This window comes from Ovis canadensis, chromosome 15, assembly GCF_042477335.2.
Source record: "Ovis canadensis isolate MfBH-ARS-UI-01 breed Bighorn chromosome 15, ARS-UI_OviCan_v2, whole genome shotgun sequence".
Taxonomy (NCBI): Eukaryota; Metazoa; Chordata; class Mammalia; order Artiodactyla; family Bovidae; genus Ovis; species Ovis canadensis.
This window is the reverse complement of record NC_091259.1, coordinates 12631369-12643667: the sequence shown is the minus strand read 5'-3', so window position 1 is coordinate 12643667 and position 12299 is coordinate 12631369. Positions and strand designations below refer to the sequence as shown.

General features: G+C 37.3%; 1 protein-coding gene across 1 annotated transcript in view; it reads left to right on the top strand.

Moving 5' to 3' along the window:
• The window catches only part of DYNC2H1 (dynein cytoplasmic 2 heavy chain 1), a 493166-nt gene extending 482060 nt beyond the window's left edge, over window positions 1-11106 (top strand). The window contains exon 89 of the mRNA XM_069554796.1: window positions 10989-11106. Within this exon, the coding sequence (XP_069410897.1) occupies window positions 10989-11000 (12 nt within the window). The 3' untranslated portion in view covers window positions 11001-11106. The remainder of the gene's footprint in view (window positions 1-10988) is intronic.
• Window positions 11107-12299: the final 1193 nt, after the last annotated feature.

The window sequence follows — 12299 nt, the reverse complement described above, 5'->3', positions numbered from 1 at the left end:
TAAAATATCTATATATGACAGTTTGGGACCATACAATGCCTTTTGGATGGGGCAAAGCCTCAGATGAGGTCATTCTCTCTAGCTTAAAGGGAATAAATTACTTTTGCTTTTTTGTAATGGTAATGAAATAATCAATTCAATATTGATTAACTCTTAAAAAATAATAGTAAAGAAAAATTGTGCACATCTCTCTTCCTATGGTGGAATCTAAATGAAACATGTTTAACTATTTTAAAAACATAAGAGTTGAAACTAAAGATGGACTATGTAAAATGCTGTTGAGAATGTAGAGAAATGAGTTCTCATCAGTGCTGTGTAATGGAAAAAGGTGGAGTTGCTTTGCAAAAGTTTGACAGTTCTATATACTTGAAGCCCAGGAATGACCTTCTAGCTCACTCTCCTTCAACAGTTCTAGTGATTTCATAATATGTAAATCCCTTTCTACTAAACTATATGGGATTATCTTTAGTTTCATGCACTTGATACCTGAGTGATATTAGCTGTAATACCTAGAACTAGGGTGGTAATATTCATTTCTTTGCCTAGACTACCTCTTTTAGTTCTGGGTATTATGTACTGAGGAAAATGGATCATTGAATCCATTCACTTGAAGGTGGTAGGAAACTTGAAATAGTGCCAGTTGAGCAAAAGTGGAAGGTACTAGACAAAATTTATGAGGAACATAAAGGCTATTTTCAAATACATCAAGTCTTATGTAGAAAAAAATGCACAGTGCACAGAAAAAAACTAGCATAATTTTGGGGACAAATGAAAGAAAGAAAGTTCTAGCAGTCAGTTTGCCTTGCCAGGCATTGAGATTCCCATTTCAGGAGTAGTTTAAGTAGAGGCTGGATAACCACTTGGTGGGAGAGTTATGAAGGAAATCCAAGGATTCTGAAGTAATCCGTTGTTAAACCAGATTAACAGCTCACAGCCACTCTGGCCTACATGATGCTGTAACAGATGGGTTTAGTTGTGAATATTTATGATTCAAGATTTATACAAGATTTACATGAAAAACCTGATATTTCAGGTTTTCTAGGGGAAATTTTTCAGAAATTACAACACTGGGCCTGCACTCTCATTTGTCAGTAGTTGGTGCTGCTAAGAATAGAACTTCCAAGGTATCCCTACTGATAAAGAACCTGTCTGCCAATGCAAGAGACTTAAGAGATGTGGGTTGGATCCCTGGGTCAGGAAGATCCCCTGGAGAAGGGCATGGCAACCCATTCCAGTATCCTTGACTGGAGAATCCCATGGAGAGAGGAGCCTGGTGGGCTATAGTCCATAGGGTCACAAAGAGCTGGATATGGCTGAACATGTACAGGGAACTAAGATCCCGCTTGCCACAGAGTGTGACAAAAAATAAAGCCAACAAACAAACAAAAGAACATATTACTTCCTTTAGACAGGTCAAGCACCTCCTAGTTCACCACAGTCCCAATATTCCCCATTATTTTGGCTTTAGCTCACATGTTTAACTTTTACTGCTTGCCTGGAATCTGAGTTTGCACCCTGGATCTCCAGATCCAAGATTCTTTCATTCTTTGATGCCTTGATTCAAAATTCTGTCCAAGTGCTAAATCTACGAGGAAGTTTTCCTACTCATTTCAGGTAAATATTCTTGCCAAGCTTCTTTGAGTCATATGGCATTTACCAAAACTTTCTTGAGTTTTTCTTGCAATTTCCCAATAAGATAGCTATATTCTTAAGGTCAGGGTTCTCTTATAGAAGAGGTCTACATAGTTATTTGTTCAACAAATGTCTTGCATTGCCTGTTAATGCTGCCCTTTGACAAGCTGACTAATTTCACTACAGCTCAGAAATAGCTTGTTCTACACAAGGGAAAACTTGCCTGCTTTCGCTTTAAAATGCAAAGTTTATTTTTGAAATTGGGTTTTATTTCTCCAAGGAATTCAGGAATCTTGAAACAAGTATGAAAAATAGTTTAAAGTATAGACTATGGAACTTTATAATTGTCATTTTACTAGGCATCATCAGAATGTACCTTTGTCAGGCAAAACCACTTTTCTCTTTCATTGAGAAATTAAAATTTAAGTCTGTATAATTCCACTATACCTAAAGTTTACATTTAAATTTATAATTGCTAGTCAATTTTAATGTTGTATGAAGCATTATTTTATCTAATCACAATCGTTATTATGGAGAGAGGTAGTTTGTTACCTTTGATCTAATAAGGACTATTGATAATAATAGTACTAATCTAATTCTTGGTAGTGTTCTTTATATTATGAATATAACATCTACATATTGCATATATAAACTTTGTCCAGAATACATTCTACATAAAACTATTTCTTGAAATGCCCCCTAAGAAAGGTCACGAAATATATATTATACCTCATTGACTGTCTTTCATTTTAATTTTAATTTTTCACTGAAGTATAATTGCTTTAAAATGTTGTTAGATTCTGTTATACAACAAAGTGAATCAGCTATGTGTATACGTACATGCCTTCCGTCTTGAACCTCCTTCCCAACTCCCCATCCTACCACTCTAAGTCATCACAGAGCACTGAGGTGAACTCCCTGTGTGATACAACAGCTTCCCACTAGCTATCTACTCTACACATGGTAGTGTGTATATGTGGGACTTCCCTGGTTAACCAGTGGCTAAGACTCTGGGCTGCCACTAAGACTCTGCTCTCAATTTCAAATCCTAGAAGATGATGATGTTAAAGTGCTGCAGATCTTCATGACCCAGATAACCACGATGGTGTGATCACTCGCCTAGAGCCAGACTTCCTGAAGTGCAAAGTCAAGTGGGCCTTAGGAAGCATCACTGTGAACAAAGCTACTGGAGGTGATGCAATTCCAGTTGAGCTATTTAAATTCCTAAAAGATGATGCTGTTAAAGTGCTGCACTCAATACGCCAGCAAATGTGGAAAACTCACAAGTGGCTACAGGATTGGAAAAGGTCAGTTTTCATTCCAATCCTAAAGAAAGGCAATGCCAAAGAATGCCTGAACTACCACACAATTGTACTCATCTCACACGCTAGCAAAGTAATGCTCAAAATTCTCCAAGCCAGGCTTCAACAGCACATGAACCGAGAACTTCCAGATGTTCAAACTGAATTTAGAAAAGGCAGAGGAACCAGAGATCAAATTGCCAATATCCAGTGGATCATAGAAAAGGCAAGAAAATTCCAGAAAAACATGTACTTCTGTTTCATTGACTATGCTAAAGCCTTTGTGCGGATTGCAGCAAACTGGAAAATTCTCCAAGAGATGGGAATGCCATACCACCTTACCTGCCTCCTGACAAATCTGTATGCAGGTCAAGAAACAACAGTTAGAACTGGACATGGAACAATGGACTGGTTCCAAATTGGGAAAGGAGTATATCAAGGCTGTATATTGTCACCCTGCTTATTTAACATATAGGCAGAGTACATCATGTGAAATGCCAGACTGGATGAAGCACAAGCTGGAATCAAGATTGCCGGGAGAACATCAACAACCTCAGATATGCAGATGAGGCCACCCTTATGGCAGAAAGTGAAGAGGAACTAAAAAGCCTCTTGATGAAAGTGAAAGAGGAGAGTGAAAAAACTGGTTGAAAACTCAACACTCAAAAAACTAAGATCATGGCATCTAGTCCCATCATTTCATGACAACTTGATGGGGAAATAATGGAAACAATGACAAACTTTCTTTTCTTGGGCTCCAAAATCACTGTAGATGGTGATTGCAGCCATGAAATTAAAAGACGCTTGATCCTTGGAAGAAAAGCTATGACAAACCTAGACAGTATATTACAAAGCAGAGACATTACTTTACGACAAAGGTCCATCTAGTCAAAGCTATGATTTTTCCAGTAGTCATGTGAGAGTTGGACCATAAAGAAAGCTGAGTGCCAAAGAATTGATGCTTTTGAACTGTGGTGTTGAAGAAGACTCTTGAGACTCCCTTGAACTGCAAGGAGACACAACCGGTCCATCCTAAAGGAAATCAGTCCTGAATATTCATTGGAAGGACTGATGCTCAAGCTGAAACTCCAGTACTTTGGCCACCTGATGCGAAGAGTTGAGTCATTTGAAAAGACCTTGATGCTGGGAGGGATTGAGGGAAGGAGGAGAAGGGGACAACAGAGGATGAGATGGTTGGATGGCATCACCAACTCGATGGACATGAGTTTGAGCAAGCTCCAGGAGTTTGGTGATGGACCGGGAGGCCTGGTGTGCTGCTGTCCAGAGTTGGACATGACAGAGCGACTGAACTGAACTGACACCTACATGTCAATTCTACTCTTCTCCCCTCCCACTCCTCATGAAAACTTTGAAAAAGTTCTAGAACAGGTTCTGCTTCCAAAAAGGCTCTACCATTATTCTGAAAACTACTTACCACCTGCACTTCCTTTTAATTATGCAGTTAAACAAGTGTAGTTGCTAATTATATTTATACTTGAAATCTTAGCAAGTTGTTAGATAACTTGTCTCTACCATATAAAGTTTGGCCATGCAAGGAGCCCCTCAGTAATAAAGTCTGAGGTTGGTTCTTGTAGTACAGGCTTTCAGAACAGCTCTTAGGATGGTAGTTGCTATGCCTCATGAACAGTGTATGAGTGAAGAATAGAATTGTCTCCTTGAGGCTGGAGTAGGCCACTAGAATTATTGCCATTAACACAGAGACAGCAAATGGATTATCTAAAAGACAGAAGGAAATAAAGTGCAAAAAATGGCAGAGAAATTAAAAATTCTACCTGGAGAATGTCAACAGGATATTTCATCATAAAATTAGAATAAGACTTCATAAGAAGGAAAACTCTAGAGAAAAACTTGAAAATTTAACACACATACACAATTGCCACCCATCACCCCACCCCAGACTCATTTATACAAAACAGCCCAAACAAAGGATGTAAAAAGAATAGACCTGGCTACTAAGGAATTCTCTTCAAAAGTAGCACAAGTAGATAGCTTTTAGTTATATGAGGGAAAATTTTAAGGATAATTTCTGGATTGACTGAAGGAGGAGTTCTGTACATTTACTCACCAAAAAGCAATGATAAAGTGGAATAGATACAAATAATCATTTAAGGACTCTGAATGTCCTTAAGGACACTGAATATCCTCTGAATCAATCATACAACAAGTTGAAAGAATTTTAAAGAAAAAATAGTAAACCTTGGTAAGAACAATGAGAATCTGCGCTGTTTTAACCAAGGATGGCTTCATCCTCATTCTCCTCCCTCCAGCTCCACGGTGCAGTGGTTGTAACCAGGGAAGAGCAAGCCATGAGCACGGCAGCTTCACTTCTCTGCAGGATTGACTTGGAAAAAGACCCACACTCGGACATTATTAAAAACAATAGTTTTATCTTAGATGGCAATCAAGGCTATAATATTGCAGCTAACCTGAGACTCTTATACTTTGAGACAAGCAGCAGATTGAAGACCAGCCAAAAATTAAACAGCAATATTTGAGCTCTGATAAGCTCCTACATATCCCTGGTGGTCTGGGAGCTGAAAATACGCACAAGGCTGCATATATGCACAGGAGGGACTGAAGAGGTCTCTAGATACTTATGTATCCCTGGCTCAGTGCGATGGCTCAAGCACAGAAAGAAAACAGAAAAATAGAGGAAACTTGAAGACTGTTTGAATTCTGAATGTATTCAACCCAGACACAGATCCACTAGTGAAGAGTGGACGGTTTACTGGTTCAAAGTGTTTAAGCACACAATCTGACCAATCATTGTGGATCACTCAGCTAGGCTAGCCCTACAGTGACCACTTGAATGTCAGACTTAAAATCTTAACAAAAGAGTTACAAAACTGATCGAGGCTTCAGAGGCCATACACAGTGTGGGACAGAGAATCTAGAGACTTAGTTCAGCTAAATCACCAAAGAAATAAATAGCAGGTGATAAAATTCCACAGTTGCTATGATATTTTTCAAAGGTCCAGTTTTCACCAAGGTATGAAAAAAATCTCACGAGTGAGTGTCCAGCATAAAAGCAGAAAATAGAAATTATCTCTGATTTTCCCCTGATATTCAACTTAGCAAAGACTTCAAAGTAGTATAATAAATATGCTCAAAGAACTAAATAAAAACATTCTAAAGTTAAAAAAATATTATTACAAATAGGGAATATCAACTAAGAGATATTATTTTTCAAAGGAGCAAATAGAAATTCTGAATTTTAAATAGAATTAAAAAGTAAAATAACAAAAATGAAAAATTTACTACCCTGGTTTTTACAGTAGATTTCAGATGACAGAGGAAAGAATCAGTGGACTTGAAGACAGATCAATCAAGACCATGTAACTTAAGAACACAGAAGACAATGATTGAGGAAAAATGAAGCGAAATAGGGGGCAGCATGATGCATCCCAACAAACACATAGTGGCAATCACAGAAGAAGATGAGAGAGGGAAATGGAAAAAACATTCAATGAAATGATGGCTGAAGACTTCTGAAATTTGATGCAAACATTGATCAACACATTCACAAAATTCAATGAGCTCCAAGCAGGATAAACAAAAAATATATAAAAAACCTGAATAGTTTCACTCAACATGGCTCAATAGAATATTCAACAACAGTAGGATGCAAATGCTTTTAATACATACACAGAACAATTTCCAGGTTAGACCACATGCTTGGCAATAAAATTTCTCAATAAATTTAAAAGAATTGGAAGTATACAAAGTATATTCTCTGACCACAATGGGATTAAATTAAAAATCAATACCAGAAGAAAATCTGTGAAATCCAAAATATTTGAAAATTAAACATCATACTCTCAAAGAAGATCTGTTCAGTTCAGTCACTAAGTCGTGTCTGACTCTTTACGACCCCATGGACTGCAGCATGCCAGGCTTCCCTGTGCATCACCAACTCCTGGCGTTTACTCAGACTTGTGTCCCTTGAGTCGATGATGCCATCCAACCATCTCATCCTCTGTTGTCCCCTTCTCCTCCCGCCTTCAATGTTTCCCAGAATCAGGGTCTTTTCCAGTGAGTCATTTCTTCGCATCAGGTGGCCAAAGTGTTGGAGTTTCAGCTTCAGCATCAGTCCTGATGAATATTCAGGATTGATTTCCTTTAGGATTGACTGGTTTGATCTCCTTGCAGTCCAAGAGACTCTCTCAAGAATTTTCTCCAACACCAAGTTCAAAAGCATCAATCACAAGAGAATTAGAAAATATTTTAAATTGACCAAAAATGAAGACACACATATTAATTTATGGGATGCAGCTGACACAGTAACTAAAAGGAAATTTATAGCTTTAAAGGCATTTATTAGAAAAGAAGAAAGATCCTGAAACAATAACCCAAGCTTCTGCCTTGAGAAAGCAGAAAAAGAAGAGCGAATAAAATCCAAATCAAGCAAAAGGAAGGAAACAGTTTCGATCTGAGTACAGATCAATGAAATAGAAAACAGAAAAACAATGGATAAATCAACTAAACTAAATGTTGATTCTCTGGAAATATTTTTCAAATGAACAAATATTAGCAAGACTGACCAAGAAAAACAAAAGAAGACACAAATTTCCAAAATTAGAAATGAAACTGGGGACATAATTACTGACAAAAATTAAAATTAAATGGAATATCACAGACAACTAATATCAATAAATTTGACAACTTAGATGAACTTTCTAGAAAGATACAGAGAAGTCTGAAACCAAAATGGTGTTTCATTGGTGAATTATATCAAACACTTAAAGAATAAATCTTATCAGTGCTCCACAAATTCTTCCAGAAAATAGAAAAGGAAAACTTTTCTATTAATTCTCTGGGGCCATTAATAACAAAGCCAGCTCTACAGATCAATGTCACATGTAAAAACAGACACAAAAACATTCAAAAAGATATTAGCAAATGGAGTCCAGAAACATATGGTGAGGTAGCATTTATCTCAGGACATAAAGTTGGTACACTACCTATTGCCAAGTAAGAATATTACCATAGTTTTAGCAGCAGTTTATTTTAATTATCCCAGTTTGAGTTGTTATCTCACAGGTTTTGTGGGTCAGGAGCCAAGGCACAGTTTCCTTGGGCCCCAGGGTTAGCATCCCACAAGGCTGCAATCCGTAAATACCCGGAGCTGCACAAGGCCCAGCTAAAGATAGATCTTCCTACAAGCTCACTTAGGCTTCTGGCAGTTCCTGATGGCTATAGGACCTCAGTTACTTCCTGGTCATTGACTGGAGACCACTCTAAGCTTCTGGAAACTGCTTCCATTTCCTTACTACTTGAAATTCCTCAGTGTAGCCGCTTGCTTCTTCAAAGCCCACAAGGTACAAAGAGACTCAAGGTATTACAATCTTATGTAATCATGTAATTTCATATATTCAGTCATATTTACTGTATTCTATTTATCACAAGCAAGCCACAAGTTTTGATCATACTCAGGGGATGGTGGTTAGTATCAGGATATAGGGGCCATGGGGGTCACATTAAGATTATGTCCACCATAGTCAGTTTAACACCTGAAAATCAATTAATGTAATACTCCATACAAACAGATTAATATATCCAGATCAATTGTATTTCTATATCCTTTAGCGAACAATCCAAAATTGAAATTAAGCAGACAATTCTATTCATTATAGTGTCAAAGAGAGAAATAGAGAAATATACTTAAAAATAAATTTAACAAATATAAGTACAAGGTATGTATGCTGCAAACTACAAAATTGCTGATGGAAATTAAAGATCCAAATAAACAAAGAGGTACTCCATTTTTATGGGCTGGAGAACTCAATATTATTAAGATGGCAATTTTTCTCAATTGATTTTTAGATTCTGAGTAACAAACTTGAAAAGCAGTACCTGAAATAAATTAGTTCCTTTGTTTATCTCATTGAATAAGAACTCCAGAAATGAGCAGCCCAGGGTTGATGGCAACTCCACAGTGCCATCAGGGACCAGTCTTTTTCTGCCTTTGCTTAAAAAACAAAACAAAACAAACAAAAAAAAAACCAGTTTAGTATCTGATACAATTCCATTAACACGAGATGTTTTTTATCCATCATCATACTTGAAATTCACAAAAGAAGGAGGGGTGAGAAAAAAGCAAATCTGTGAGCCATCTAAGGTACTCTTTAAGTACCTTCCCCAGAATTCCTGTCCAGTGACTATCACTTACTTCCCACTGACCCAAAGTGGGTTACTTGGCTATTCAGCAGCAACTAAGAAGCCAGGAAACACAGTTCCTAGACAGGCATGTTGCCTCCCAGTGTGCAAGTACATTCTGTCGTTCTAAAAAGGGGAGGATAACTATTAGGTGGGCAAATAGTGTCTGGTACAACACGTGTTCGGTTCAGACTGAACCATATTATTGAACCTTACTGAACCAGGGACATCAGCTAAAGTGAGTCACACCACAGATATTGAAAGCCAAAGTAGTTTTTTTAAGAACAAAACTAATCTACTGTCATTTCATTAATGGAACATGGAAATTACTGTTCTTTTCTGTTGTTTAAATGAAATAATTGGCTCCATTACAGGTTTAGAAGGTGGGTCTTTGGAATGTTTTGAATTGGCAAGTTTTAAATTAATTCTGCTTTAGTAACATTTCACAAAAATGAATATAAATCAGAACAAAACCTGTAGGATATAGCAGGTTTCAAAGTTTCTTTACAGAAATAGCAATGCACCAGTAACCACAGAGCAATAAAGAAAAATTAGAGAGGTATATTATAAGGGAAGAAATAATGGAAACCATTAGAGACTCAAAGAGTGCAAATGTGCCAAGGCAAGATGAATGGCTCTAACATTTTTATCACAGTTTCCAAAAAATATAACAATAATCTACCAGGTACTGAAGCCATTTAGTTAAATTATTGGTATGGACCAATTGTGCCTCCAAAGAAATGACACAGTCATTTCCCTCTTAGCGGATTTAAAGAATGTTGTAGAACATAGACACATCCTGCTAGTGAAAACTTTGAATGGTGATTATAAAATGTTCTTCAGAATGAAATATGAGCTTGATTGAGACTCAATCAATTGAAGTTATACACAGTGAAACAAACTTTATTGACACTGCAGCTGTAGGAAGCACTGCGGTCACTGTGACACCAGACTTCTCTGTTCTGTATTTCAGCAAAAATGGTTGAGAGACTGGTGAATTTCTTCTTCCAGATTCTCATGGCTGGGTTTAGGGGCAGAAGAACAGTGCTGCCAAGATTATGGAGATATGACTGGACAAATTCATGGGCTATAATAAAAAGCCCTCATGGTAAAGGAAAGAATGGAGACCAGATGGACTTCTGGGCATGACTGCCTGTTTCTGTATTTATACTAAAATAACCCAAACAAAGCCCTAATCAGTGGACCCAATCTGGGGATGAAAAGTGTTGGTGACCTTAGAGGGGTGCCCAGGAAAGAGCAGCTCCCAAGCTCTCTCCCTGCAGACAGAGGGTACTTCTGCCCTTCCATCAGGCCAGGCCATTCTCCTACTCTGTCCCCATGCCTGGAGCATGGCCCCTTCCACATGAGCTTAAGGAACTTACATGATTCGAAATGTGAGCCAAAATGACATGTGTTGATATGTTGCCCCTGAAAGGAAATATTTAATGACCAGTGAAGTTGACACTATTCTCTTGCTGAGTTGATGTTGGAGTTTAGAGATGGTGTCTCTCTAAGGCTCTCCCACAATAACACCGTGAGCCAGGCTCCCTGTGAACAAAGAGGGAGCTGGTTTGTTACTGTAGCATAACCTCCTAGCCTATCCTGACTGACACACTTCATAGCAAATTAAATTGTTTGTTTACACTGTAGTTCATAATTTGTAATCTCTTTATGGATTTTTTTGCTCTTGAAATGGAACTTCTATGTGGATAGGGACCTTATCTCTCTTATTCATTGATATTTCCATAGACCCTAAGATATTATCTGGAAAACAGTGAAAGGTCAGTAAATATTTGTTCAATTAATAAACATAGTCTTTAAATAAGAAATAAGGATCCCTTTAGACAAGGGACTAACATTTATTTTTTTTTTCCTTAGATGCATCCCTGAGTCAACATTTCTAACAAATTCAGCTGCATGACCTTGGGGAAATTACTTCACCTTTTGTATTTGATGTCTAAGCTCACCTATTAAAGTGGAACTACTCTTATAAATATCTCACAAGGTTGCTGTGAGTATTAAATGTGTTATGAAATAAAACAATGCAGCATACTGTATTTCCTACTTAAAATGATACAAAATAGACATTTAGGGCAATGTGCCATGTGCCAGAATGACTAAGTCTAGTTTCTATCTTATCACTGAATATAGTTAGGTTATTATGATCTGGCTAATAAGATGTAAGTTGAAATGTTGAGTGGGATGTTTGGAAGGATGCTTTCAAAGGGAAGATGCAAACTCTTTCTTTTCTTCTTGTCAGCTTAAAAAAGACACATGACATCAGAGTCACAAGTTAAGTTTTATCTGGGGCAAAATGTGGACCATCACCCAGGAGACAGCATTTCACATAGCTCTGAGATACTGCTCCAAAGAGTTAGGGAGGAAAGGTCAATATATGTAATTTTGGTGAAAGAGGAGTTCATGCAACTAAGCGTTTATCTTTACAAAATTTTCTGCTAATCGTGAAGAGTTGATGTCACCATGAAGTGATTTAGCACCATCTGGGGAGCCTAGACTTTTCTTACGTATTGTTGAATTAGTCAATTCTATAAATTTTGACTGAGAAATTATTAAATACTAGGCTCTCACTGAGCACTAGGGATCAAAACTGAAAATGTTTCCTCATCCTTAAGGATGTTAGAACCTAAAGACAAAGACAAGAATAACTGGTTCATAGTTGTGTAATGTAACTAATGTGACCAATGAACTATAATAGCTACTGTGATAATACATAGAAAGAGAGTATTTGCCCTAAAGGGTTAAAGATTGGAGTGTATTGTAAAGGATTTTATAACGAAGATGGCATTTTTAAACTTTCAATCAAAGGTTGAGGAATATCAAGGACACAGAGTGAAGAGAGAAGACAGAGTATTCAGAGAGGTGTAAGAAATTCAGGAGAGCTAGAACATGACATGCAAATTTTCAAGAGATGAAACCAGAGAGGTGAGTAAGTATTAGTAAGGACAATTAAGTATAATCATTTCAGATTTTGTTCTGATGAACCCACTGAAATATTATACAGAAGGAAGGGGAAGAAGTGATTTGATCAAATTTTCACTCTAGAAAGATCAGTTTAATTGCAATGTAGAGGAAATACCAGAGGCAGATAAGATTAGGGGCAGGGAGATCAGTTTGGAAATAACTGCAAAAATCTAAGTCACTGAGGAAGAGAGTGGGCCTGAAGGAAAG